Source organism: Aptenodytes patagonicus, chromosome 1, assembly GCF_965638725.1.
Source record: "Aptenodytes patagonicus chromosome 1, bAptPat1.pri.cur, whole genome shotgun sequence".
NCBI classification, from domain to species: Eukaryota; Metazoa; Chordata; class Aves; order Sphenisciformes; family Spheniscidae; genus Aptenodytes; species Aptenodytes patagonicus.
This window is the reverse complement of record NC_134949.1, coordinates 54,810,174-54,838,046: the sequence shown is the minus strand read 5'-3', so window position 1 is coordinate 54,838,046 and position 27,873 is coordinate 54,810,174. Positions and strand designations below refer to the sequence as shown.

At 54.3% G+C, this 27,873-nt stretch overlaps 2 protein-coding genes across 2 annotated transcripts; both read left to right on the top strand.

The window, feature by feature from the left end:
• The first annotated feature begins 1,402 nt into the window (after nucleotides 1-1,402).
• Nucleotides 1,403-14,410, top strand: LOC143155617 (uncharacterized). The gene is made up of 21 exons (XM_076328587.1): nucleotides 1,403-1,611; nucleotides 2,417-2,531; nucleotides 2,777-2,950; nucleotides 3,039-3,145; nucleotides 3,617-3,754; nucleotides 5,186-5,334; nucleotides 5,491-5,552; nucleotides 6,859-6,961; nucleotides 7,081-7,142; nucleotides 8,449-8,551; nucleotides 8,671-8,750; nucleotides 8,860-8,946; nucleotides 9,996-10,148; nucleotides 10,959-11,128; nucleotides 11,329-11,422; nucleotides 12,142-12,216; nucleotides 12,452-12,729; nucleotides 13,148-13,289; nucleotides 13,642-13,693; nucleotides 13,768-14,048; nucleotides 14,203-14,410. The coding sequence occupies exons 1-21, from the start codon at nucleotides 1,403-1,405 to the stop codon at nucleotides 14,227-14,229; spliced, it is 2,661 nt and encodes an 886-aa protein (XP_076184702.1). The 3' UTR covers nucleotides 14,230-14,410.
• Nucleotides 14,411-16,898: 2,488 nt separating this feature from the next.
• Nucleotides 16,899-27,870, top strand: LOC143155616 (uncharacterized; the record flags this gene model as incomplete). The annotated part of the gene is made up of 18 exons (XM_076328586.1): nucleotides 16,899-17,107; nucleotides 17,913-18,027; nucleotides 18,273-18,446; nucleotides 18,535-18,641; nucleotides 19,113-19,250; nucleotides 20,685-20,833; nucleotides 20,990-21,051; nucleotides 22,355-22,457; nucleotides 22,577-22,656; nucleotides 22,766-22,852; nucleotides 23,902-24,054; nucleotides 24,865-25,034; nucleotides 25,235-25,328; nucleotides 26,048-26,122; nucleotides 26,358-26,635; nucleotides 27,054-27,195; nucleotides 27,548-27,599; nucleotides 27,674-27,870. Coding segments are annotated over exons 1-18 (2,385 nt in total), but the record flags the coding sequence as incomplete, so codon positions are not given.
• Between the last annotated feature and the right edge of the window lie 3 nt (nucleotides 27,871-27,873).

The following is a 27,873-nucleotide window of genomic DNA, read 5'->3' as shown; positions in this document are numbered from 1 at the left end:
TTTGTGCTCTTGTGGACTTCTGCGGTAAGGCCTGTACTTCTTTTTCAGGCTCCAAGTGGGAAGGGCCAGGCTGGAAGCCACAGCCCAGCAACAAGCCAAGACCATTGAAGCCCTTGAGAAAGACCTGCAAGCCTCCGCCTCAGGAAGCGAGTCAGAGCCTTCCCTGAAACAGTGAAGAGGAATGCCTGTGGTTTCCTCTGCAGAGCTTTTACCGTCCTGACTTGAAATTTCCCAGTGGGGCTAATTCGGGTGTTGGTGTCAGCATAAGCAAGGTGCTTTCACCTGTGGCCGATATGAAGCAAATGACTTTGGGTTTCTACCCTAACGCGCCGGCAAAAAGGAGACAACCAGCAGGATCAGGTGTGGTCCCCAGGGTGGCCTGCCAGCAGTTTAGCCCATGGAGCAGGGCTGCAGCTCCCCAGCTCTTTCCTTCGTGTCCTTCTGGCCCTCTTCTGCCCCCTCGGTTTCTGGGCAGGGGTCACGTGCTTCACGTGCCTGGCACCGTGTACAGAGGAGCTGGTGCACATCTTCCGCTGGGTCGCAGGAGCTGAGCAGCCTTGCAGAAGAGCACGCTGGAGGAAACCTGGCCACGCGAACGCGCGCCTCATGCCAGCACGATGTACGTTCACACTAGCCCCGAGGGGGTGTCACTGCGAGTGACAGCGAGAGCCAGGCGAGAGACCGCCCGAGGTCCGCGCCCGCCCGAGCCAGGTGCTGGCCGCCTCCGGCTCTGCTTTTGGGGACCCGCATCCCCAGGCTCCGCGGCCACGCGCTGAGGGGAAACGCGGAGCGGGTGAGGCGAGGGCCGCTTCGGCCACTGCCGCAGCCGCCGGCCACCCGGCCCCCGCCCCGGGGGAGAGGCGGGACAGGGCGAAGCTTTGGTGCGCGTTCGACGGTTTGTCAGCAGCCCCGTCCGTGGCCACCGCTGCCGTATTTTACTCCAGAACCTCGCCCGACGCACAGAGGGACGCATCCGTCAACATTCTAACACGGGAGCAAATAGGGCTCTTGAACAGCAGCTGTGCAAACGGCACATCTTCAGAGGCATTTTCCGGCCAGCCGGCCCCCGCCCCGGGGGCGCCCCGACGGCGGAGGCAGAGCCCGCTCGCGACGGGCCGGCGTCACCCCGCCCCCTGTGACGCCCCCCCGTCGCGCCCCCTGTGACGCCCCGAGAGTTAGGCCGCCCCCTGCAGGCGCCGCCGCTCAGTGCTGTCGCCGCCGCGGCGGGACCGGCAGCGCGTCTCTGGCTGGGAGCGTCGGGGGCTGCGAGCCGCGGCCGCCGCTCGGGGCTCGGCTCTCGGCTCTTCTCGCCCTCTCCCCGCCCGCGGCTCGGCAGAGCCCGCCGGGCGCCTCCTGCGGCTGCTAGCCCCGGGGCGGGCCGTGCCCTTGTCCCCGCCGCAGCATGCAGAGGCTCATCGGACTCCTCGGGAGGGTGCGGGAGCGGCCGCCGTCCGGCAGCGCTCCCGCGCCCGGCGCCGCCGGGGCCTCCGAGCTCCGGGAGGAGGGCTGGGGCGGGCTGCACAGCGCGGCCGCCAGCGGTGACCTGGCCCGGCTGCAGCGGCGCTGGTGGCGGAAGAGATTCCGCGTCAACGGGCGGAACGCGCAGAAGCAGTAAGGGGCGGGCAGTGCCCGTAGCAAAGCCTCCACCCACCCTGGCTGGAAGAGCCGGCAAAGCCCGGCACGGTCGCAAGCGCCCTAGGAGCAGGGCCGGCTCCACAGCGCTGGCCTTAGCGGAGGCCTGACCCAAGCTGAGACAGGAGGCGGCGGATGCTCCGCTCCGCTCCGCTCCGCTCTGCCCTGCCCTGCTCTGCCCTGCCAGCCTGGTCCCTGTAGTGAATCTTCTGTGGAGCTCAGCAGGCCTTCGTCCAAGCAGAGACGGCTCCTTTCCCCTTGCCAGACCGAGCGGCTTGCTTGAGCAGGGCATGGATTTGCGGACAGACACGGCACAGCCTTCCCGTTGCTGTTAGAAATCCCATCCCCTATGTCTCTGCGACATGTCTGGCACGGGACTGATCGGGGGAAAACCCAGGGGCTTACGCAGACTCCGCAGTCTCTGTAGACTTACGTAGCCTCCATAGACTCCAGGCTGCCAAGACGCGGTCTCCTTTGCTGTGCTGGGTGGCTGGGCAGTCCTGCTGGAGGCAGGGACCAGTGCCTGGGCACAGGAGTCTGTCTGTGCAGGTTCATTGACACAGCCGAGGAAATGCCTCCTGACTCAGCGGATGCGTTGGGGATTTTTCCTAGCCAGCCCCAGGCTTTGGGTGTGCAGCTCCCGCCACCGGCTCTGGAACGAGGACACTTGCTTTCGGCTTGTTTTTTGCCAGTTGAGGCTTGTGGCCCTATGTGGCGCGTACCACAGCCTGAAACGATGTCTTCAGCTGTCTGTCTGTGTTAACTGAATATATTTAATTTCTAGGACGCCTCTGCATCTTGCTTGTGCGAACGGCCATGCAGATGTCGTTCGATTTCTAGCAGGAAAGAAGTGCCAGCTAAACCCTCGTGACAATTCTAAGAAATCGCCGCTGATGAAGGTACATGGAATACGTTATGCTGTTGTACCTTGGGCTTATCGATTATGCACTGAGCGATACACACCTTGCATGATTCTTCACATAGGCCTGCGTAGAAACAGGTACCTTGTAGTCAGCGGGGAAGGGGCATATGTTGCCTAATCTTTGAAGACGCTCGTACTTGCCAGTGTTGGGAAGACGCGGGAGTTCTGACAGAGAGAAACGTAGATGTTGGAAGTTATTCCTCCTTTGTGTCTTCTTTCCAGGCAGTAGAGCACCAGCACAAAGACTGTGTGGCTATTCTGCTGGAACACGGTGCCAACCCTGACCTCAGAGGTGCTGGCGGCAACACTGCCCTTCACCTGGCTGCCGCCATTCCTAGCAAATCTCTAGTGGAGCTGTTACTTGAGCACAATGCCCATATTGATGCTCAGAATAAGGTAAGCGTGGACTTTGGGTAAGGCTCCTCTTCCCACAACTTGCTTGACTTTTCTGTGTTATTGTAAGGGAGGTGATTTCTCCTTTCAGATGGGATACACTCCGCTTGCTGTTGCGATCACCGAGCACTGTGAAGAGATGGTCGAGTTCCTTCTTCAAAAAGGAGCTGACGTGCATGCTCGAGATAGGCATAAAAGGTGAAGGGTTTCTCAAAAGTGCGCGTGGGACTCCTTAGCATTGTTCAAGTTGGATTGATGGCAGCCATAGGAACGAGCTTTGAAAAAGAACCAGGAGCTGCTCGGAAGGAGCTCCTACCGCGTGACTTGTGACAGCACACCCCCACTCGGCTGCTCTCTTACCTCAGGGGACGATTTCTGCACCGAGGACTGCAAGAAAGCGTTGGCTGTGGTGCCACACACACGCGTGCGTGTGCACACACGCGTGCGCCCCCACCCCCCGAGTCTGCTCTGGGCAGGTGGTTGGCCTGGAGACCTCCTGAGGTCCTGCCAGCCTCAATTCTCCGACGCTTCCACGTGTTTGGCTGTGCTTTCACTCTGCCTGTAGGAGAGGGGAAATGAATTGTTTGGGGAGCAAAGAGGGACTGAAGTAATGGCAATGCAATGTCCGCAGAAGCTGATGTATTTCCTATCATCTCTTGGATGCTTTAGGACCACTCTTATGGTTGCTGTTGCTGCTGGGGATGTGAATGTAATACGACTTCTTCTTCGGCATGGTGCTGAACTTTCTCATGAAGACGAGTTTGGCAGGACAGCTCTCTCTTATGCCAGACTGTCTGGATATGCTGAGTAAGTGTTTTACGTCCTCGTTAGAGCAGCTGCGTTCTCAGAACGTCCGTGCTGAGTACGGCCCTTTTTGGTAACATCACCGGGGTTTAATGAGGCGTTGAGTCCTTTGCTGAAGCTGGGCCCAGTGACGTCTTCTGATGCATCTCCTTCTGTGTCGAGAGTGGATTTGGAAGTTGAGGGAAACTTCCCCCCACGGTTCTCTCCGAGAATCCACCTGTGTGCTGCCAAGCTCCACTCAACTCAACTGACTAGCAACTACCTGCCTTTTGTTGCAGAGGGGATCTAACTGATATCCCCCGAGTTAAACTCTTCAGCGGTTTTCCTCCTCTCGTGGGTAGCTTTGCACCCCTGGCCGTTCCTTCGCTAAGGTGGCTATGTGTGCTTAACAGCTAGGCTGAAGGAAATAGTAGCCTAGTGATGGGTGAATGAACTGCATTATGCCTACGAGCATGCCTTGTCTAGCCATAAACAACTGCCCGTGACCTCTTGTCACTGCATCTCGACTTCATTTCTTCTCCCCCTGCCCCCCCTGTCAGCCTGTACCAATGGGAAGCAGGAGAGAAGGGTGCCTGGGTAAACTGTGGAGTAAAAACCCCTTTAGGAATAAAGCACGTTTGAGGATTGCTCTACCAAAACAACACGTTCATTCCTTCCCTCCCGGCTGCTGGCACAGTATCAATGTTGCGCTAATGCACCATTTTGCAGCGCAGCCTTGGTCTGGAGCGCGTTTTTAATATTTTCTTTTCTTGTTTGTTTGGGGCTTTTTGTTTGGTTTTTAGTTCTGCTTATGAAGCAAACCTGAAAGTGGTCTCTCTCCGGAGCCCCAGCTGACCCTCTGCCAGGGTTGTTAGAAGATAACACTATGCAATGTACTTAACCCCTGGTGTGCTTGGAATGCAACCGCAATCTTTCTTGGCCTCTCGATATCCCACTTAGGAGCTCTCTAAACTCCCAGGTCCTCAGACTAACCATGGGAATTTCTGAAGCCCTTCAAAGTCAGGACTGGGCTTGAGGAGACGTTACCCCGGCTTGATGTGAAGAGTTGCTACAGCATTAGTATAGCATCCCGCTGAGGTAGAAGCCTTGTAGTTAGATGTCAGTCTGCCAGGGGTCTTGTTAATCTCACTGGCCCTCAAAACGGAGCGGGGGTTTTCAGATGAGACTGTAGCCAGCAGGGCTGAGTTACTCCATAGACAAGAATAGGCACCTGTAGCGTGAACATGCCTGTAGTGAGTATTTCAGTCTCCACTACTCTAGCAGTGCAGTAAGCTCTGTCTCTGTGTGTGTGTGTGTGTGTGTGTGTTACCCTTTACCAGCTGGCTATGAATATGGGGAGGATGGCTCATGAATGGCTGTTGCTCTTCCAGTAGAGAGTGTATGCAAGTGTGGAGGTATTTTTACTGAATGCATTTCCTTCCTTTCTCTATATAGTATTTATAACCAATGGGAGGAATTTGTGAACTGTGAAAGGACGGGTGAATGTTCTGCAGGAAGCACAGAAGGCCCAGCAGTACTTGACAGCTCTTGCTCTGGGACAACTGCTGACGTTCCCTTGGGCGCACCTGCAATGACCGGAGCAGGTACGATCCGCCACCGTGGAGGAGGTGACGAGGACAAATCACTAGGGCCTGTAGGAGAACGATAACCCGTCGACGGGACGCAGGGCTTGAGGGCTGGGGAGAAGCAGAGGGAAATAAGCACTCACAGCAGCATCGCGCTTCTTGCCTCCTTCGTAGGTGTCCTGCCAGCAGCAGGAGCAGAACAAGAGGAAGATGATGACTCCCCTTTTGATTCTGAGGTAGAATCATAGAATCGTTTAGGTCAGAAAAGACCCTTAAGATCATCGAGTGCAACCGTACACCTAACACTGCCGAGTCCAGCCCTAAACCGTGTCCCTAAGCGCCACGTATACTCATCTTCTAAAAGCCTCCGGGGATGGTGACTCAACCACTTCCCTGGGCAGCCTGTTCCAGTGCTTGACAACCCTTTCAGTGAAGAAATCTTGCCTAATATCCAACCCAAACCTCCCCTGGCCCAACCTGAGGCTGTTTCCAATTGTCCTATCACTTGCTACTTGGGAAAAGAGACCGACACCCACCTCGCTACAACCTCCTTTCAGGTAGTTGTAGAGAGCGATAAGGTGTGCCCTCAGCCTCCTTTCCTCCAGACTAAACAAGCCCCAGTTCCCTCAGCCGCTCCTCATAGGACCTGTTGTCTAGACCCTTCACCAGCTTCCTTGCTCTTCTTTGGACGCGCTCCAGCACCTCAATGTCTTTCTTGCAGTGAGGGGCCCAAAAAGCAAACACGGTAGTCGAGGTGCGGCCTCACCAGTGCCAAGTACAAAGGGACAATCGCTTCCCTAGTCCAGCTGGCCACGCTATTTCTGATCCAAGCCAGGATGCTATTGGCCGCCTTGGCCACCTGGGCACACTGCTGCTCATATTCAGCCGGCTGTCGACCAACGCCCCCAGGTCCTTTTCCGCTGGGCAGCTTTCCAGCCACTCTTCCCCTTCTCTGAAGGAGGCAGTGGGGCCCCACTGGGCTCGCTTGCTTCTGGGCTCGTTTCCCTCTGCTGCTGCTGCTGCTTCCGCCACACGCTCGTAACTGGGACCTTGACAGGCCGCTGCTGCAGGCAAGCTCTTCAGTTAGGACTGGGAGGAGGTGAGGTCAAGCTAATGACCCGGGTCTCCTAGCAGCTGGCTTTGGAGCTGGATTTCTAGTACAGGACTGAAGCGGTAAAGCTTCCCAACGGTTACAATCCTCTGATATCTAGAAGGCTGGCGCTGTGGGGATTGCTGGTTTTCCACCACACAGCTCCCGTCTCCGGATCCAGTCAGTGTCAACTGGTCGCCCGCAGGGCCTACAGTCTAGATGCGTAGCTGCTTCTGCCTAGGGCCTCTCTATCTTGGGCAGGTGTACTTCGGCCCCTTTTGAAAGCCCTGCTCAACAGAGATGCCTAACACGCTGCCTGCGTTTGCCCTTTTCGTTCTGCCCGTCACCTGTTACCACGTTACGCGTGTTGGCTGAAGCGGGAGCTTTGTGCGCGGAAACGGGTCGAGAAGGAGTCTGTGCCAGTTCTCACGCATGTCTTTTAAATTACGCAGACGGATTCTGAAGGTCCAAGGAAAGGGCCGGCCGGCGTGCTGCTTCCAGCTGCAGACAGACACGGAGCGTGCGTGCAGTCCGTTGCAGAGGCGCGCGGCAATGGTAATTTCCTGACGGACTAAATGGTTACCTCTGTAAGCTTCTCTGCAGTGAAGCAGATGGGGAAAAGCAGAGGGAAATAAGCACTCACAGCAGCATCGCGCTTCTTGCCTCCTTCATAGGTGTCTTGCCAGTGGGAGGAGCAGAACAAGAGGAAGATGATGACTCCCCTTTTGATTCTGAGGTAGAATCATAGAATCGTTTAGGTCAGAAAAGACCCTTAACATCATCGAGTGCAACCGTACACCTAACACTGCCGAGTCCAGCCCTAAACCGTGTCCCTAAGCGCCACGTATACTCATCTTCTAAAAGCCTCCGGGCATGGTGACTCAACCACTTCCCTGGGCAGCCTGTTCCAGTGCTTGACAACCCTTTCAGTGAAGAAATCTTGCCTAATATCCAACCCAAACCTCCCCTGGCCCAACCTGAGGCTGTTTCCAATTGTCCTATCACTTGCTACTTGGGAAAAGAGACCGACACCCACCTCGCTACAACCTCCTTTCAGGTAGTTGTAGAGAGCGATAAGGTGTGCCCTCAGCCTCCTTTCCTCCAGACTAAACAAGCCCCAGTTCCCTCAGCCGCTCCTCATAGGACCTGTTCTCTAGACCCTTCACCAGCTTCCTTGCTCTTCTTTGGACGCGCTCCAGCACCTCAATGTCTTTCTTGCAGTGAGGGGCCCAAAAAGCAAACACGGTAGTCGAGGTGCGGCCTCACCAGTGCCAAGTACAAAGGGACAATCGCTTCCCTAGTCCAGCTGGCCACGCTATTTCTGATCCAAGCCAGGATGCTATTGGCCGCCTTGGCCACCTGGGCACACTGCTGCTCATATTCAGCCGGCTGTCGACCAACGCCCCCAGGTCCTTTTCCGCTGGGCAGCTTTCCAGCCACTCTTCCCCTTCTCTGAAGGAGGCAGTGGGGCCCCACTGGGCTCGCTTGCTTCTGGGCTCGTTTCCCTCTGCTGCTGCTGCTGCTTCCGCCACACGCTCGTAACTGGGACCTTGACAGGCCGCTGCTGCAGGCAAGCTCTTCAGTTAGGACTGGGAGGAGGTGAGGTCAAGCTAATGACCCGGGTCTCCTAGCAGCTGGCTTTGGAGCTGGATTTCTAGTACAGGACTGAAGCGGTAAAGCTTCCCAACGGTTACAATCCTCTGATATCTAGAAGGCTGGCGCTGTGGGGATTGCTGGTTTTCCACCACACAGCTCCCGTCTCCGGATCCAGTCAGTGTCAACTGGTCGCCCGCAGGGCCTACAGTCTAGATGCGTAGCTGCTTCTGCCTAGGGCCTCTCTATCTTGGGCAGGTGTACTTCGGCCCCTTTTGAAAGCCCTGCTCAACAGAGATGCCTAACACGCTGCCTGCGTTTGCCCTTTTCGTTCTGCCCGTCACCTGTTACCACGTTACGCGTGTTGGCTGAAGCGGGAGCTTTGTGCGCGGAAACGGGTCGAGAAGGAGTCTGTGCCAGTTCTCACGCATGTCTTTTAAATTACGCAGACGGATTCTGAAGGTCCAAGGAAAGGGCCGGCCGGCGTGCTGCTTCCAGCTGCAGACAGACACGGAGCGTGCGTGCAGTCCGTTGCAGAGGCGCGCGGCAATGGTAATTTCCTGACGGACTAAATGGTTACCTTTGTAAGCTTCTCTGCAGTGAAGCAGATGGGGAAAAGCAGAGTGAAATAAGCACTCACAGCAGCATCGCGCTTCTTGCCTCCTTCATAGGTGTCTTGCCAGTGGGAGGAGCAGAACAACTGGAAGATTTTGACTCCTCTTCTGAGAATGAGGTGCTTTCTCTTCCGGAGGTAATGCAGAAGTCCCGCATCTGTAGCCCTGGTGCTGAAATGCAGTGTCATGCTGCAGTGTTGCTGGGGATTCCTTTCCCCACTGTCTGACTGTCTGTCTGTGTTCTAGCTCGCTCAGGTTACTGCACTGGGGAGAGAAGAGCATCAGCTAAAGAAGGATGCTTCAACTCAAGCAGATTGTCAAGGCGACAGACAGGTGACTCTAATAGAGGCTGATGCAGATATCTGTAAATAGAACCTGTCAGTGTACGGAGAGCTGTTCTTGCTGCCGAGTTCATTTTGGAGTGCTGCTGAGAGGAGGTTATTGAATCTGGACCTGAAGCGTATTTCCGACCTCATTTTCTTCCCGTTGTGAAGCAGAAGGTCTGCATAAAGAGGGAACACAGTGGGTTGGAAAAAAGCACGTGCGCAGACTCTCAGCCTGTGTTCCAAGGAGAAGAATGCTTAAGCCTTTTCTCTGTATTAGGAAGGGGAAAGTCTCATGAAGAGCTGCCGATAGTTTGGATGTGCGCAGCTGAGAAAGATGCCTGCAGCTGCCTGCTGGTGGCGGCCAAAATCTCTTATCTTTGAATTCACTGAGTCATAGAAGCATGGAATGGTTTGGGCTGGAAGGGTCCTTTAAAGGTCTTCTCGCCCAACCCCCTGCCGTGGGCAGGGACATCTTCCACTAGATCAGGTTGCTCAAAGCCCCGTCCAACCTGACTTTGAACACTTCCAGGGATGGGGCATCCACAACTTCTCTGGGCAACCTGGTCCAGCGTCCCACCACCCTTGCTGCAAAAAATGTCTTCCTTATGTCCAATCTAAGTCTACCCTCTTGTAGTTTAAAACCGTTGCCCCTTGTCCTACCGCTACAGGCCTTGGTAAAAAGTCTCTCTCCGCCTTTCTATATTGGAAGGCTGCAATAAGGTCTCCCCAGAGCCTCCTCTTCCCCAGGCTGAACAACCCCAGCTCTCTCAGCCTTTCTTCATGGGAGAGGTCTTTCAGCCCTCTGATCATTTTTGTGGCCCTCCTCTGGACCCGCTCTAACAAGTCCATGTCTTCCTTGTGCTGCGGACCCCAGAGCTGGATGCAGTACTCCAGGTGGGGTCTCACGAGAGCGGAGTAGAAGGGAGGAATCACCTCCCTCGACCTGCTGGCCACCCTGCAGACCGATCTAATGATATAATCCCATGAGTAAAAGCATCTCTCATGTTGTCATCTTCTTACTGATGTCTCCATGCTCATGGAACACTGTTTCTTTAGAGGTGGGTCAGGCAGCTGCAGCAGGGGCTTGCCGACGCTCTCAAAAAGAACTCCCTGGCAGAAGCTTCACTTGAAGCTAAGAAGCGCTACAGCAGGGACCTGCAGGAACAGAAACTGCAGTTGCAGAAGGAACTGGACAGGTCTAAAGCTAAGGTATGGAGAAAGCCTGTCTCTTGTCTCTTGGCAGGGGCCCAGGCCTCTGTTGTAGCAAACCAGAGCGGGGAACTGATCCCTTTCTTGGGCGTTTTCTGTAACCCGGGGTGGTTCAGGGTGCGGCTAGCTGTGACGAGGGGGCTGGGAGGGAACAGCACTGCTGCCTTTGGTGCCTGCCTGTTTGCACCGCTTGAAGTTAACAGTGGAGGGCTGCGCTAAGGTGGTCTTAGTACACTAGGCAACTTTGCAACAGGAGTAGATGAGTGACAGGTAAGTGACTCGCCTTGTTTTATAAGCCTGGCGCCTACGATTAGAAAGGTCGCTAACCGTGAAGCCACTTTGTCCTTAATTGGAGAAGGGTGTGTGTATTCCTTTCAAAAAGCTATTTCTCAAGTTTCACGGAGCACGTGTATGTGCTGCTTCTCTTGGGTTTGGCAAAGCGGAGCGTGTGCTGACGGAGAAAGAGTAGGCACACTGGAGTGTTGCGCTGGTGCTTTTTTGTATTCCCTCGTCACATCATCATTGTTATGGAGTTGCAAAGTCACTGTAGGAGCAGGAGGAGCTTCTAACCGTGTTGGAGCAGCCAACAAGGGGCTACAAAGAGTGTTCAGAGTCCTTGAGAGAGGAGGAGGAGTGTTGTGGCAGCGTTTAGGAAACGCTGTAGGAAATCAGTGTAGACGTAGGAGAGGGGCCAGTATAAAAGATGAAGAAGTAACATGGGTTTTGAGAGTCGACGTGAGAGTCAAAGCAGTCCACTCCTTTTTATCAAACCTAAGCTGACTACTGGGGATTCTTCTTGTGGTTTGACAGCTGCAGGAATTGAAAGAACGGCGTACCCAGACTGAGTGTTATGCCGAGTCCCTGAAGAACGCCATAAAGAATAAAAAGAGGGAACTAACAACTTCCAGGAAAATGCAGGGCCTTCTGGTCACGTCTTCTCGAACTGCGGCTATCCCAGAGCTGAAAGAACGCATGCAACGGTAAGGAAGTAACACAGTGGAGCAAGGCTCCGCTTTCTGCGATTGTGTGAAAACAACAGGACTGTCTTCTTGCATCCCAGCAAGACAGTAATACACGATTTCCAAAGGTGCTCTTGTTTTAGATGGGGCTCTTTCACACTCTTCTTTTGGGATTTGTGCTCTTGTGGACTTCTGCGGTAAGGCCTGTACTTCTTTTTCAGGCTCCAAGTGGGAAAGGCCAGGCTGGAAGCCACAGCCCAGCAACAAGCCAAGACCATTGAAGCCCTTGAGAAAGTCCTGCAAGCCTCTGCCTCAGTAAGCTAGTCAGAGCCTTCCCTTTTCATGAGCTACAGAGCCTAGTTCCGTATTCACGTGGGGAAATTTTAAGATGAGGTTTTCCTGGAGAGCCTCTAGGAGAGATCAGTTCCTCTGTTCTACTGACTATAGGCTGCTCTGGAAGTCCTGCTGGCCCACTCCCCAGCTTTCTGGCTTTGCGAGTTGTCCCATGAGACCATAGCAAGTCCTACTTAACGCCGTCTTTGTTAAGGAGTTGACAGTAATGCACTGGCTTAAGTATTTTCTGCTTTAGACCAGTCGTGAGGTTGAGACCTCAGGCAGCACTTCAGACAGTCACGCAGTAGAGGGATTTGGTACCCTCGGTTGCGGACTTTCCTTGGGCTCTAGTGGTGCCGAGCGCCTCATCCTGGAGGCCTGACTGGCATCGTCAGACTGTGACAGGACTTCTTCAGTTGCCTGTACTCTGGTCACCTTCCCGTTTTAGTGATTATGGATTCCTTGTCCAGAAGGTGTGGGTCCATAATGCAACGAGGAGACCTCCAAAGATGAAAATCCGCAACTAGTAAGGGAACGACACCTCCATAGGCAGTATTTTGTGTGCTCGGGTGGCGTTGCGGGGCAGGCAAACACTGCGTTGTACTGATGCTGCCAAGAGAAGAAGAAAGGCCGTGAGGTGTGACCTTCGGTCGGGAAAGTCCTAGCGTGACTTCTTTTTTCTTCTTTTAATGCTGCTGTAGGCTCGTAAGGGCCTGGAGGACTTGATAACTGGCTTTCAGACAACACGGACTGCAAAGGAACACCAACATTGGCAGGTATATGAACGGCTTCCGGGAATGACTGGTTTTAGTCTTTGAATTTCTTGTGGGCAGGTAATTTATGAAAAGATCCGGTGGGCTGTGGGGAACCCCCCAGGTTTTTGGGCAGGGCACCCTCAGGGGAAAAGTCTATACGTTTCCTCATTCCCCTGGTGCTACTGCGTTTTGAATCTGCTTGGTGGACAATATGCGGGGCACTTGCGCTCATCGGCACGATTCCTTGGATGGGTAGGCCGTGTGCTGTGGACTGGAGAGAGGTCTGTGGTTGAGAGCTGCGAGAGGAGACTGGACCTGGGAGATCCGTGTTATCTTCTTTGTGGAGAACACTGTCTGCACGTGCTGCATATGCATCCCGTTCCTGTGCTCTGCGTGTGATGTATCTTTTCTATTTGGAAAGCGTGGGAGTGAAAGCAAGGAAGTGAAGAAGCTGGCCAAGATGAAATGCCGATCAGAAGCGCTTCTGGACGAAATGCGGGGAAGGAACGTCGCACTGGAGGAAGAATGTACCAGGCATGGCTTTTTAGTGCTTTAAAGAAATATCACGTTGTGTAGAAGTCAAGCTTTACTGAACTCTAACGTAAAAGCATGTACATAACCGTTTGTGAGCAAATTCAAGTCTCGCATTCCATCTTGCAAGGGGCTTCTGTGCTTGAGCCTATGGTTTTAAAAAGCTGCAAAAGGCCTTGCAAATGCAGGCTGCCGGCAGTTCTGGGAGGGAGGGAAGGAAGTCTCGTCTTCCTCCGTTCAGGTAAACTTTGGGCCCTCCAAGTGACGTGTGGCACTGGAGGGCTGGCTGTTGTCAGCAATTCTTGGCCTGTCGAGCATGTTACAGATGAAGCACGCCACGGCTGTGCCGCTTACATAAGAGTACGTGAAAAAGGCCGACCGTTGCTTCGCCTCACGCTTCCCTTACTAATTTGCTGTGCAGGTTGAAGATGCTTCTGGAGGGACTTCGGACAAAGCTGATGGCATATGCGGGGAGAAAGAGAGAGTCCCAGCTCAGTTCCCGGGGGGAGATGGAGAACAGCTGTTCTGAGGTGGCCAACGAAGTTGGTAAACAAAGAAGAAAGGTGAGCTCTGGTTTGTTTGGTGGATTTGAGGTGATTATTTTTTTCTGCTGGAACCCGTACGATTCTTTTCCTATACTTTTTTTCCGTGTTGCTAATTATCTGTTGGCTGTATTTTGCAATTGATTGACTTCTCTCGAGGCTCCTGCTGCTGCTGTAGCAGTAGATGGTGATGATGGTGATGAACACGGAGGTAGTTACCGTGATGGGTAAAAACCATGAGCCAGGAGTCCCAGCAGGGCTGCTGAGCTCAATGGCCTCACCGACCAGGACGCGGTCCCAGGGGCCCCGAGCGAGAAGAAGCGGAGCTGGTCACCGTACATCAAGATTTTAATACATTTTAATACTCTGTCAGCAGGTGACGAATGCAGTCTCGACGGACCCCCACCTTACGGATTGCCACAGAAGTGGGTAACTTGAGAGCTCTCTCTTTGAGTTCCTTTTGTTTTGCTGCCTACAAGTTGGTGACATTTCCCAACAGCTGGAGATGCAGTCAAAAAAACGCATGCAGCGGGCAAGATAAAACCAGGACCTGCGAGAACAGTTGTCCACTCCGCGTGGGACTCGGGAAGAACCAGGGCAGAACCAGGGCTTAACCCCAGAAGCCGTTGGGAGACTAGCATGGTGGGTCACAGCCAACTACAGCAGTCTAAAAGAGAGACGGGAGAAAGAGCTGGCCAAGAAATAAGGCAAAAACCGCAAGAAGTTGATCCCTATGTCCATGTAACGCAATTTTCCACGTGCGTCTGTAGCCCAAAGGCTGTAAGTTTGTTGTCGACACGTTTGAGTGTTTGGTTTTCAGTATCTGGATCTGCGCGTTAGTGCTGTGCTTCCAGGACCCACCTTCCAGCGCCGCCTTTGGCCCAGCCTGCTGTAAAACTAACACACAGCCTTTTCTTTTCCTGCCCTTCCACAGTCACAGCTGAACCTCCAACACGGTTAGCGATGAGAAGATGCTGGAGCAGAGGAAGTGCCAGTGCCAGAAAACAGAGTGCTCACAGGGAGATGAATGAAGCCTGGAAACCTTTGCCTTCCACCTTGTGCAGCCGCTACCCTGCATCTAATTCCAAGTGTTCTGTTGCAGCTTGGTACTTAATAAACTGCGTCATCTAGTACGTGCCTTAGTTTTGCTGCACAACTGGAGCGCTTCGGACCTAGCGGGTTTGGATGAGGAGAGGCCTAGTGCTGAAGGCTCTCTCAGGCTCTCTTCCTATGCAGGCAGTTAGCACGTCTCTCTCTGCCCTTGCTCTGAATGAAAATCAGTCCTGCAGACGTCTCCGAGAGGGAGCGCGCATCCGTGTCCTTTTCCTCTGGGGAGGCGTGAACCATGACTGTGCTCAGATCAGGGACTAGCGCTGAGCTACTGCTAATAATCAGCTACCAGACTCTTCCTGCCTCCGTAGAGCAATCCTCCTGGCGGTCTGGGCAGAAGGTGGTGGGCGAGCTTCTGGTAGCCGTGGAAGCTTTGCAGATCCCACGGGGATCCGATGGATTTGTAGCCTGCCGAGGGGAAAGGTGTGAAGAAGTGGGCACAAGCTGGAACAGGGGGAATCCCACCTCAACCTAAGGAAAAACCTTTTCTCTCGTGAGGGTGGCGAGAGACCGGTGTCAGGGAGCAGCGCAGGCACGCTGCTTCCTCGGGGACAGGGAGCCAAAGGGCGTCCCACGGCTGGGCCCTGCCCTGCTGGCCTCAGCCTACGCGAACGAGGGGAGCAGGGCGGGCACCCGGGGCAGCTGAGAACCCAGAGGAACGAACAAGTGCCTGGTGAGGCGGCAGCTCTGAGGGCAAGCCAGGAAGTCAGGCCAGGCCGGGTTGGGGTTCAGGCCCAGTGGTGGCGAGCAGGGTCAGATGCAGCCCAGTGACGGGCCAGGCAGGACCACAGGGAGGCCAAGGGCAGGCTGGGAAGGCAGCCTGCGCGCTGGGGTCTGGAGCAGCGCGGTCTGTGGCCAGGCACAGCTGAGACAGAGCTGGAGACAGGGACACCATGACAGAGCTCAGGCAGGGCCTGGAGGCCTCTGTCTATGCCTCAGTGGGCCTCCTGGGCCCTGCGGCTATCCCAGAGCTGGAAGAACGCGTGCAACGGTAAGGAAGTAACACAGTGGAGCAAGGCTCCGCTTTCTGCGATTGTGTGAAAACAACAGGACTGTCTTCTTGCATCCCAGCAAGACAGTAATACACGATTTCCAAAGGTGCTCTTGTTTTAGATGGGGTTCTTTCACACTCTTCTTTTGGGATTTGTGCTCTTGTGGACTTCTGCGGTAAGGCCTGTACTTCTTTTTCAGGCTCCAAGTGGGAAGGGCCAGGCTGGAAGCCACAGCCCAGCAACAAGCCAAGACCATTGAAGCCCTTGAGAAAGACCTGCAAGCCTCCGCCTCAGGAAGCGAGTCAGAGCCTTCCCTGAAACAGTGAAGAGGAATGCCTGTGGTTTCCTCTGCAGAGCTTTTACCGTCCTGACTTGAAATTTCCCAGTGGGGCTAATTCGGGTGTTGGTGTCAGCATAAGCAAGGTGCTTTCACCTGTGGCCGATATGAAGCAAATGACTTTGGGTTTCTACCCTAACGCGCCGGCAAAAAGGAGACAACCAGCAGGATCAGGTGTGGTCCCCAGGGTGGCCTGCCAGCAGTTTAGCCCATGGAGCAGGGCTGCAGCTCCCCAGCTCTTTCCTTCGTGTCCTTCTGGCCCTCTTCTGCCCCCTCGGTTTCTGGGCAGGGGTCACGTGCTTCACGTGCCTGGCACCGTGTACAGAGGAGCTGGTGCACATCTTCCGCTGGGTCGCAGGAGCTGAGCAGCCTTGCAGAAGAGCACGCTGGAGGAAACCTGGCCACGCGAACGCGCGCCTCATGCCAGCACGATGTACGTTCACACTAGCCCCGAGGGGGTGTCACTGCGAGTGACAGCGAGAGCCAGGCGAGAGACCGCCCGAGGTCCGCGCCCGCCCGAGCCAGGTGCTGGCCGCCTCCGGCTCTGCTTTTGGGGACCCGCATCCCCAGGCTCCGCGGCCACGCGCTGAGGGGAAACGCGGAGCGGGTGAGGCGAGGGCCGCTTCGGCCACTGCCGCAGCCGCCGGCCACCCGGCCCCCGCCCCGGGGGAGAGGCGGGACAGGGCGAAGCTTTGGTGCGCGTTCGACGGTTTGTCAGCAGCCCCGTCCGTGGCCACCGCTGCCGTATTTTACTCCAGAACCTCGCCCGACGCACAGAGGGACGCATCCGTCAACATTCTAACACGGGAGCAAATAGGGCTCTTGAACAGCAGCTGTGCAAACGGCACATCTTCAGAGGCATTTTCCGGCCAGCCGGCCCCCGCCCCGGGGGCGCCCCGACGGCGGAGGCAGAGCCCGCTCGCGACGGGCCGGCGTCACCCCGCCCCCTGTGACGCCCCGAGAGTTAGGCCGCCCCCTGCAGGCGCCGCCGCTCAGTGCTGTCGCCGCCGCGGCGGGACCGGCAGCGCGTCTCTGGCTGGGAGCGTCGGGGGCTGCGAGCCGCGGCCGCCGCTCGGGGCTCGGCTCTCGGCTCTTCTCGCCCTCTCCCCGCCCGCGGCTCGGCAGAGCCCGCCGGGCGCCTCCTGCGGCTGCTAGCCCCGGGGCGGGCCGTGCCCTTGTCCCCGCCGCAGCATGCAGAGGCTCATCGGACTCCTCGGGAGGGTGCGGGAGCGGCCGCCGTCCGGCAGCGCTCCCGCGCCCGGCGCCGCCGGGGCCTCCGAGCTCCGGGAGGAGGGCTGGGGCGGGCTGCACAGCGCGGCCGCCAGCGGTGACCTGGCCCGGCTGCAGCGGCGCTGGTGGCGGAAGAGATTCCGCGTCAACGGGCGGAACGCGCAGAAGCAGTAAGGGGCGGGCAGTGCCCGTAGCAAAGCCTCCACCCACCCTGGCTGGAAGAGCCGGCAAAGCCCGGCACGGTCGCAAGCGCCCTAGGAGCAGGGCCGGCTCCACAGCGCTGGCCTTAGCGGAGGCCTGACCCAAGCTGAGACAGGAGGCGGCGGATGCTCCGCTCCGCTCCGCTCCGCTCTGCCCTGCCCTGCTCTGCCCTGCCAGCCTGGTCCCTGTAGTGAATCTTCTGTGGAGCTCAGCAGGCCTTCGTCCAAGCAGAGACGGCTCCTTTCCCCTTGCCAGACCGAGCGGCTTGCTTGAGCAGGGCATGGATTTGCGGACAGACACGGCACAGCCTTCCCGTTGCTGTTAGAAATCCCATCCCCTATGTCTCTGCGACATGTCTGGCACGGGACTGATCGGGGGAAAACCCAGGGGCTTACGCAGACTCCGCAGTCTCTGTAGACTTACGTAGCCTCCATAGACTCCAGGCTGCCAAGACGCGGTCTCCTTTGCTGTGCTGGGTGGCTGGGCAGTCCTGCTGGAGGCAGGGACCAGTGCCTGGGCACAGGAGTCTGTCTGTGCAGGTTCATTGACACAGCCGAGGAAATGCCTCCTGACTCAGCGGATGCGTTGGGGATTTTTCCTAGCCAGCCCCAGGCTTTGGGTGTGCAGCTCCCGCCACCGGCTCTGGAACGAGGACACTTGCTTTCGGCTTGTTTTTTGCCAGTTGAGGCTTGTGGCCCTATGTGGCGCGTACCACAGCCTGAAACGATGTCTTCAGCTGTCTGTCTGTGTTAACTGAATATATTTAATTTCTAGGACGCCTCTGCATCTTGCTTGTGCGAACGGCCATGCAGATGTCGTTCGATTTCTAGCAGGAAAGAAGTGCCAGCTAAACCCTCGTGACAATTCTAAGAAATCGCCGCTGATGAAGGTACATGGAATACATTATGCTGTTGTACCTTGGGCTTATCGATTATGCACTGAGCGATACACACCTTGCATGATTCTTCACATAGGCCTGCGTAGAAACAGGTACCTTGTAGTCAGCGGGGAAGGGGCATATGTTGCCTAATCTTTGAAGACGCTCGTACTTGCCAGTGTTGGGAAGACGCGGGAGTTCTGACAGAGAGAAACGTAGATGTTGGAAGTTATTCCTCCTTTGTGTCTTCTTTCCAGGCAGTAGAGCACCAGCACAAAGACTGTGTGGCTATTCTGCTGGAACACGGTGCCAACCCTGACCTCAGAGGTGCTGGCGGCAACACTGCCCTTCACCTGGCTGCCGCCATTCCTAGCAAATCTCTAGTGGAGCTGTTACTTGAGCACAATGCCCATATTGATGCTCAGAATAAGGTAAGCGTGGACTTTGGGTAAGGCTCCTCTTCCCACAACTTGCTTGACTTTTCTGTGTTATTGTAAGGGAGGTGATTTCTCCTTTCAGATGGGATACACTCCGCTTGCTGTTGCGATCACCGAGCACTGTGAAGAGATGGTCGAGTTCCTTCTTCAAAAAGGAGCTGACGTGCATGCTCGAGATAGGCATAAAAGGTGAAGGGTTTCTCAAAAGTGCGCGTGGGACTCCTTAGCATTGTTCAAGTTGGATTGATGGCAGCCATAGGAACGAGCTTTGAAAAAGAACCAGGAGCTGCTCGGAAGGAGCTCCTACCGCGTGACTTGTGACAGCACACCCCCACTCGGCTGCTCTCTTACCTCAGGGGACGATTTCTGCACTGAGGACTGCAAGAAAGCGTTGGCTGTGGTGCCACACACACGCGTGCGTGTGCACACACGCGTGCGCCCCCACCCCCCGAGTCTGCTCTGGGCAGGTGGTTGGCCTGGAGACCTCCTGAGGTCCTGCCAGCCTCAATTCTCCGACGCTTCCACGTGTTTGGCTGTGCTTTCACTCTGCCTGTAGGAGAGGGGAAATGAATTGTTTGGGGAGCAAAGAGGGACTGAAGTAATGGCAATGCAATGTCCGCAGAAGCTGATGTATTTCCTATCATCTCTTGGATGCTTTAGGACCACTCTTATGGTTGCTGTTGCTGCTGGGGATGTGAATGTAATACGACTTCTTCTTCGGCATGGTGCTGAACTTTCTCATGAAGACGAGTTTGGCAGGACAGCTCTCTCTTATGCCAGACTGTCTGGATATGCTGAGTAAGTGTTTTACGTCCTCGTTAGAGCAGCTGCGTTCTCAGAACGTCCGTGCTGAGTACGGCCCTTTTTGGTAACATCACCGGGGTTTAATGAGGCGTTGAGTCCTTTGCTGAAGCTGGGCCCAGTGACGTCTTCTGATGCATCTCCTTCTGTGTCGAGAGTGGATTTGGAAGTTGAGGGAAACTTCCCCCCACGGTTCTCTCCGAGAATCCACCTGTGTGCTGCCAAGCTCCACTCAACTCAACTGACTAGCAACTACCTGCCTTTTGTTGCAGAGGGGATCTAACTGATATCCCCCGAGTTAAACTCTTCAGCGGTTTTCCTCCTCTCGTGGGTAGCTTTGCACCCCTGGCCGTTCCTTCGCTAAGGTGGCTATGTGTGCTTAACAGCTAGGCTGAAGGAAATAGTAGCCTAGTGATGGGTGAATGAACTGCATTATGCCTACGAGCATGCCTTGTCTAGCCATAAACAACTGCCCGTGACCTCTTGTCACTGCATCTCGACTTCATTTCTTCTCCCCCTGCCCCCCCGTCAGCCTGTACCAATGGGAAGCAGGAGAGAAGGGTGCCTGGGTAAACTGTGGAGTAAAAACCCCTTTAGGAATAAAGCACGTTTGAGGATTGCTCTACCAAAACAACACGTTCATTCCTTCCCTCCCGGCTGCTGGCACAGTATCAATGTTGCGCTAATGCACCATTTTGCAGCGCAGCCTTGGTCTGGAGCGCGTTTTTAATATTTTCTTTTCTTGTTTGTTTGGGGCTTTTTGTTTGGTTTTTAGTTCTGCTTATGAAGCAAACCTGAAAGTGGTCTCTCTCCGGAGCCCCAGCTGACCCTCTGCCAGGGTTGTTAGAAGATAACACTATGCAATGTACTTAACCCCTGGTGTGCTTGGAATGCAACCGCAATCTTTCTTGGCCTCTCGATATCCCACTTAGGAGCTCTCTAAACTCCCAGGTCCTCAGACTAACCATGGGAATTTCTGAAGCCCTTCAAAGTCAGGACTGGGCTTGAGGAGACGTTACCCCGGCTTGATGTGAAGAGTTGCTACAGCATTAGTATAGCATCCCGCTGAGGTAGAAGCCTTGTAGTTAGATGTCAGTCTGCCAGGGGTCTTGTTAATCTCACTGGCCCTCAAAACGGAGCGGGGGTTTTCAGATGAGACTGTAGCCAGCAGGGCTGAGTTACTCCATAGACAAGAATAGGCACCTGTAGCGTGAACATGCCTGTAGTGAGTATTTCAGTCTCCACTACTCTAGCAGTGCAGTAAGCTCTGTCTCTGTGTGTGTGTGTGTGTGTGTGTGTGTGTTACCCTTTACCAGCTGGCTATGAATATGGGGAGGATGGCTCATGAATGGCTGTTGCTCTTCCAGTAGAGAGTGTATGCAAGTGTGGAGGTATTTTTACTGAATGCATTTCCTTCCTTTCTCTATATAGTATTTATAACCAATGGGAGGAATTTGTGAACTGTGAAAGGACGGGTGAATGTTCTGCAGGAAGCACAGAAGGCCCAGCAGTACTTGACAGCTCTTGCTCTGGGACAACTGCTGACGTTCCCTTGGGCGCACCTGCAATGACCGGAGCAGGTACGATCCGCCACCGTGGAGGAGGTGACGAGGACAAATCACTAGGGCCTGTAGGAGAACGATAACCCGTCGACGGGACGCAGGGCTTGAGGGCTGGGGAGAAGCAGAGGGAAATAAGCACTCACAGCAGCATCGCGCTTCTTGCCTCCTTCGTAGGTGTCCTGCCAGCAGCAGGAGCAGAACAAGAGGAAGATGATGACTCCCCTTTTGATTCTGAGGTAGAATCATAGAATCGTTTAGGTCAGAAAAGACCCTTAAGATCATCGAGTGCAACCGTACACCTAACACTGCCGAGTCCAGCCCTAAACCGTGTCCCTAAGCGCCACGTATACTCATCTTCTAAAAGCCTCCGGGGATGGTGACTCAACCACTTCCCTGGGCAGCCTGTTCCAGTGCTTGACAACCCTTTCAGTGAAGAAATCTTGCCTAATATCCAACCCAAACCTCCCCTGGCCCAACCTGAGGCTGTTTCCAATTGTCCTATCACTTGCTACTTGGGAAAAGAGACCGACACCCACCTCGCTACAACCTCCTTTCAGGTAGTTGTAGAGAGCGATAAGGTGTGCCCTCAGCCTCCTTTCCTCCAGACTAAACAAGCCCCAGTTCCCTCAGCCGCTCCTCATAGGACCTGTTGTCTAGACCCTTCACCAGCTTCCTTGCTCTTCTTTGGACGCGCTCCAGCACCTCAATGTCTTTCTTGCAGTGAGGGGCCCAAAAAGCAAACACGGTAGTCGAGGTGCGGCCTCACCAGTGCCAAGTACAAAGGGACAATCGCTTCCCTAGTCCAGCTGGCCACGCTATTTCTGATCCAAGCCAGGATGCTATTGGCCGCCTTGGCCACCTGGGCACACTGCTGCTCATATTCAGCCGGCTGTCGACCAACGCCCCCAGGTCCTTTTCCGCTGGGCAGCTTTCCAGCCACTCTTCCCCTTCTCTGAAGGAGGCAGTGGGGCCCCACTGGGCTCGCTTGCTTCTGGGCTCGTTTCCCTCTGCTGCTGCTGCTTCCGCCACACGCTCGTAACTGGGACCTTGACAGGCCGCTGCTGCAGGCAAGCTCTTCAGTTAGGACTGGGAGGAGGTGAGGTCAAGCTAATGACCCGGGTCTCCTAGCAGCTGGCTTTGGAGCTGGATTTCTAGTACAGGACTGAAGCGGTAAAGCTTCCCAACGGTTACAATCCTCTGATATCTAGAAGGCTGGCGCTGTGGGGATTGCTGGTTTTCCACCACACAGCTCCCGTCTCCGGATCCAGTCAGTGTCAACTGGTCGCCCGCAGGGCCTACAGTCTAGATGCGTAGCTGCTTCTGCCTAGGGCCTCTCTATCTTGGGCAGGTGTACTTCGGCCCCTTTTGAAAGCCCTGCTCAACAGAGATGCCTAACACGCTGCCTGCGTTTGCCCTTTCCGTTCTGCCCGTCACCTGTTACCACGTTACGCGTGTTGGCTGAAGCGGGAGCTTTGTGCGCGGAAACGGGTCGAGAAGGAGTCTGTGCCAGTTCTCACGCATGTCTTTTAAATTACGCAGACGGATTCTGAAGGTCCAAGGAAAGGGCCGGCCGGCGTGCTGCTTCCAGCTGCAGACAGACACGGAGCGTGCGTGCAGTCCGTTGCAGAGGCGCGCGGCAATGGTAATTTCCTGACGGACTAAATGGTTACCTCTGTAAGCTTCTCTGCAGTGAAGCAGATGGGGAAAAGCAGAGGGAAATAAGCACTCACAGCAGCATCGCGCTTCTTGCCTCCTTCATAGGTGTCTTGCCAGTGGGAGGAGCAGAACAACTGGAAGATTTTGACTCCTCTTCTGAGAATGAGGTGCTTTCTCTTCCGGAGGTAATGCAGAAGTCCCGCATCTGTAGCCCTGGTGCTGAAATGCAGTGTCATGCTGCAGTGTTGCTGGGGATTCCTTTCCCCACTGTCTGACTGTCTGTCTGTGTTCTAGCTCGCTCAGGTTACTGCACTGGGGAGAGAAGAGCATCAGCTAAAGAAGGATGCTTCAACTCAAGCAGATTGTCAAGGCGACAGACAGGTGACTCTAATAGAGGCTGATGCAGATATCTGTAAATAGAACCTGTCAGTGTACGGAGAGCTGTTCTTGCTGCCGAGTTCATTTTGGAGTGCTGCTGAGAGGAGGTTATTGAATCTGGACCTGAAGCGTATTTCCGACCTCATTTTCTTCCCGTTGTGAAGCAGAAGGTCTGCATAAAGAGGGAACACAGTGGGTTGGAAAAAAGCACGTGCGCAGACTCTCAGCCTGTGTTCCAAGGAGAAGAATGCTTAAGCCTTTTCTCTGTATTAGGAAGGGGAAAGTCTCATGAAGAGCTGCCGATAGTTTGGATGTGCGCAGCTGAGAAAGATGCCTGCAGCTGCCTGCTGGTGGCGGCCAAAATCTCTTATCTTTGAATTCACTGAGTCATAGAAGCATGGAATGGTTTGGGCTGGAAGGGTCCTTTAAAGGTCATCTCGCCCAACCCCCTGCCGTGGGCAGGGACATCTTCCACTAGATCAGGTTGCTCAAAGCCCCGTCCAACCTGACTTTGAACACTTCCAGGGATGGGGCATCCACAACTTCTCTGGGCAACCTGGTCCAGCGTCCCACCACCCTTGCTGCAAAAAATGTCTTCCTTATGTCCAATCTAAGTCTACCCTCTTGTAGTTTAAAACCGTTGCCCCTTGTCCTACCGCTACAGGCCTTGGTAAAAAGTCTCTCTCCGCCTTTCTATATTGGAAGGCTGCAATAAGGTCTCCCCAGAGCCTCCTCTTCCCCAGGCTGAACAACCCCAGCTCTCTCAGCCTTTCTTCATGGGAGAGGTCTTTCAGCCCTCTGATCATTTTTGTGGCCCTCCTCTGGACCCGCTCTAACAAGTCCATGTCTTCCTTGTGCTGCGGACCCCAGAGCTGGATGCAGTACTCCAGGTGGGGTCTCACGAGAGCGGAGTAGAAGGGAGGAATCACCTCCCTCGACCTGCTGGCCACCCTGCAGACCGATCTAATGATATAATCCCATGAGTAAAAGCATCTCTCATGTTGTCATCTTCTTACTGATGTCTCCATGCTCATGGAACACTGTTTCTTTAGAGGTGGGTCAGGCAGCTGCAGCAGGGGCTTGCCGACGCTCTCAAAAAGAACTCCCTGGCAGAAGCTTCACTTGAAGCTAAGAAGCGCTACAGCAGGGACCTGCAGGAACAGAAACTGCAGTTGCAGAAGGAACTGGACAGGTCTAAAGCTAAGGTATGGAGAAAGCCTGTCTCTTGTCTCTTGGCAGGGGCCCAGGCCTCTGTTGTAGCAAACCAGAGCGGGGAACTGATCCCTTTCTTGGGCGTTTTCTGTAACCCGGGGTGGTTCAGGGTGCGGCTAGCTGTGACGAGGGGGCTGGGAGGGAACAGCACTGCTGCCTTTGGTGCCTGCCTGTTTGCACCGCTTGAAGTTAACAGTGGAGGGCTGCGCTAAGGTGGTCTTAGTACACTAGGCAACTTTGCAACAGGAGTAGATGAGTGACAGGTAAGTGACTCGCCTTGTTTTATAAGCCTGGCGCCTACGATTAGAAAGGTCGCTAACCGTGAAGCCACTTTGTCCTTAATTGGAGAAGGGTGTGTGTATTCCTTTCAAAAAGCTATTTCTCAAGTTTCACGGAGCACGTGTATGTGCTGCTTCTCTTGGGTTTGGCAAAGCGGAGCGTGTGCTGACGGAGAAAGAGTAGGCACACTGGAGTGTTGCGCTGGTGCTTTTTTGTATTCCCTCGTCACATCATCATTGTTATGGAGTTGCAAAGTCACTGTAGGAGCAGGAGGAGCTTCTAACCGTGTTGGAGCAGCCAACAAGGGGCTACAAAGAGTGTTCAGAGTCCTTGAGAGAGGAGGAGGAGTGTTGTGGCAGCGTTTAGGAAACGCTGTAGGAAATCAGTGTAGACGTAGGAGAGGGGCCAGTATAAAAGATGAAGAAGTAACATGGGTTTTGAGAGTCGACGTGAGAGTCAAAGCAGTCCACTCCTTTTTATCAAACCTAAGCTGACTACTGGGGATTCTTCTTGTGGTTTGACAGCTGCAGGAATTGAAAGAACGGCGTACCCAGACTGAGTGTTATGCCGAGTCCCTGAAGAACGCCATAAAGAATAAAAAGAGGGAACTAACAACTTCCAGGAAAATGCAGGGCCTTCTGGTCACGTCTTCTCGAACTGCGGCTATCCCAGAGCTGAAAGAACGCATGCAACGGTAAGGAAGTAACACAGTGGAGCAAGGCTCCGCTTTCTGCGATTGTGTGAAAACAACAGGACTGTCTTCTTGCATCCCAGCAAGACAGTAATACACGATTTCCAAAGGTGCTCTTGTTTTAGATGGGGTTCTTTCACACTCTTCTTTTGGGATTTGTGCTCTTGTGGACTTCTGCGGTAAGGCCTGTACTTCTTTTTCAGGCTCCAAGTGGGAAAGGCCAGGCTGGAAGCCACAGCCCAGCAACAAGCCAAGACCATTGAAGCCCTTGAGAAAGTCCTGCAAGCCTCTGCCTCAGTAAGCTAGTCAGAGCCTTCCCTTTTCATGAGCTACAGAGCCTAGTTCCGTATTCACGTGGGGAAATTTTAAGATGAGGTTTTCCTGGAGAGCCTCTAGGAGAGATCAGTTCCTCTGTTCTACTGACTATAGGCTGCTCTGGAAGTCCTGCTGGCCCACTCCCCAGCTTTCTGGCTTTGCGAGTTGTCCCATGAGACCATAGCAAGTCCTACTTAACGCCGTCTTTGTTAAGGAGTTGACAGTAATGCACTGGCTTAAGTATTTTCTGCTTTAGACCAGTCGTGAGGTTGAGACCTCAGGCAGCACTTCAGACAGTCACGCAGTAGAGGGATTTGGTACCCTCGGTTGCGGACTTTCCTTGGGCTCTAGTGGTGCCGAGCGCCTCATCCTGGAGGCCTGACTGGCATCGTCAGACTGTGACAGGACTTCCTCAGTTGCCTGTACTCTGGTCACCTTCCCGTTTTAGTGATTATGGATTCCTTGTCCAGAAGGTGTGGGTCCATAATGCAACGAGGAGACCTCCAAAGATGAAAATCCGCAACTAGTAAGGGAACGACACCTCCATAGGCAGTATTTTGTGTGCTCGGGTGGCGTTGCGGGGCAGGCAAACACTGCGTTGTACTGATGCTGCCAAGAGAAGAAGAAAGGCCGTGAGGTGTGACCTTCGGTCGGGAAAGTCCTAGCGTGACTTCTTTTTTCTTCTTTTAATGCTGCTGTAGGCTCGTAAGGGCCTGGAGGACTTGATAACTGGCTTTCAGACAACACGGACTGCAAAGGAACACCAACATTGGCAGGTATATGAACGGCTTCCGGGAATGACTGGTTTTAGTCTTTGAATTTCTTGTGGGCAGGTAATTTATGAAAAGATCCGGTGGGCTGTGGGGAACCCCCCAGGTTTTTGGGCAGGGCACCCTCAGGGGAAAAGTCTATACGTTTCCTCATTCCCCTGGTGCTACTGCGTTTTGAATCTGCTTGGTGGACAATATGCGGGGCACTTGCGCTCATCGGCACGATTCCTTGGATGGGTAGGCCGTGTGCTGTGGACTGGAGAGAGGTCTGTGGTTGAGAGCTGCGAGAGGAGACTGGACCTGGGAGATCCGTGTTATCTTCTTTGTGGAGAACACTGTCTGCACGTGCTGCATATGCATCCCGTTCCTGTGCTCTGCGTGTGATGTATCTTTTCTATTTGGAAAGCGTGGGAGTGAAAGCAAGGAAGTGAAGAAGCTGGCCAAGATGAAATGCCGATCAGAAGCGCTTCTGGACGAAATGCGGGGAAGGAACGTCGCACTGGAGGAAGAATGTACCAGGCATGGCTTTTTAGTGCTTTAAAGAAATATCACGTTGTGTAGAAGTCAAGCTTTACTGAACTCTAACGTAAAAGCATGTACATAACCGTTTGTGAGCAAATTCAAGTCTCGCATTCCATCTTGCAAGGGGCTTCTGTGCTTGAGCCTATGGTTTTAAAAAGCTGCAAAAGGCCTTGCAAATGCAGGCTGCCGGCAGTTCTGGGAGGGAGGGAAGGAAGTCTCGTCTTCCTCCGTTCAGGTAAACTTTGGGCCCTCCAAGTGACGTGTGGCACTGGAGGGCTGGCTGTTGTCAGCAATTCTTGGCCTGTCGAGCATGTTACAGATGAAGCACGCCACGGCTGTGCCGCTTACATAAGAGTACGTGAAAAAGGCCGACCGTTGCTTCGCTTCACGCTTCCCTTACTAATTTGCTGTGCAGGTTGAAGATGCTTCTGGAGGGACTTCGGACAAAGCTGATGGCATATGCGGGGAGAAAGAGAGAGTCCCAGCTCAGTTCCCGGGGGGAGATGGAGAACAGCTGTTCTGAGGTGGCCAACGAAGTTGGTAAACAAAGAAGAAAGGTGAGCTCTGGTTTGTTTGGTGGATTTGAGGTGATTATTTTTTTCTGCTGGAACCCGTACGATTCTTTTCCTATACTTTTTTTCCGTGTTGCTAATTATCTGTTGGCTGTATTTTGCAATTGATTGACTTCTCTCGAGGCTCCTGCTGCTGCTGTAGCAGTAGATGGTGATGATGGTGATGAACACGGAGGTAGTTACCGTGATGGGTAAAAACCATGAGCCAGGAGTCCCAGCAGGGCTGCTGAGCTCAATGGCCTCACCGACCAGGACGCGGTCCCAGGGGCCCCGAGCGAGAAGAAGCGGAGCTGGTCACCGTACATCAAGATTTTAATACATTTTAATACTCTGTCAGCAGGTGACGAATGCAGTCTCGACGGACCCCCACCTTACGGATTGCCACAGAAGTGGGTAACTTGAGAGCTCTCTCTTTGAGTTCCTTTTGTTTTGCTGCCTACAAGTTGGTGACATTTCCCAACAGCTGGAGATGCAGTCAAAAAAACGCATGCAGCGGGCAAGATAAAACCAGGACCTGCGAGAACAGTTGTCCACTCCGCGTGGGACTCGGGAAGAACCAGGGCAGAACCAGGGCTTAACCCCAGAAGCCGTTGGGAGACTAGCATGGTGGGTCACAGCCAACTACAGCAGTCTAAAAGAGAGACGGGAGAAAGAGCTGACCAA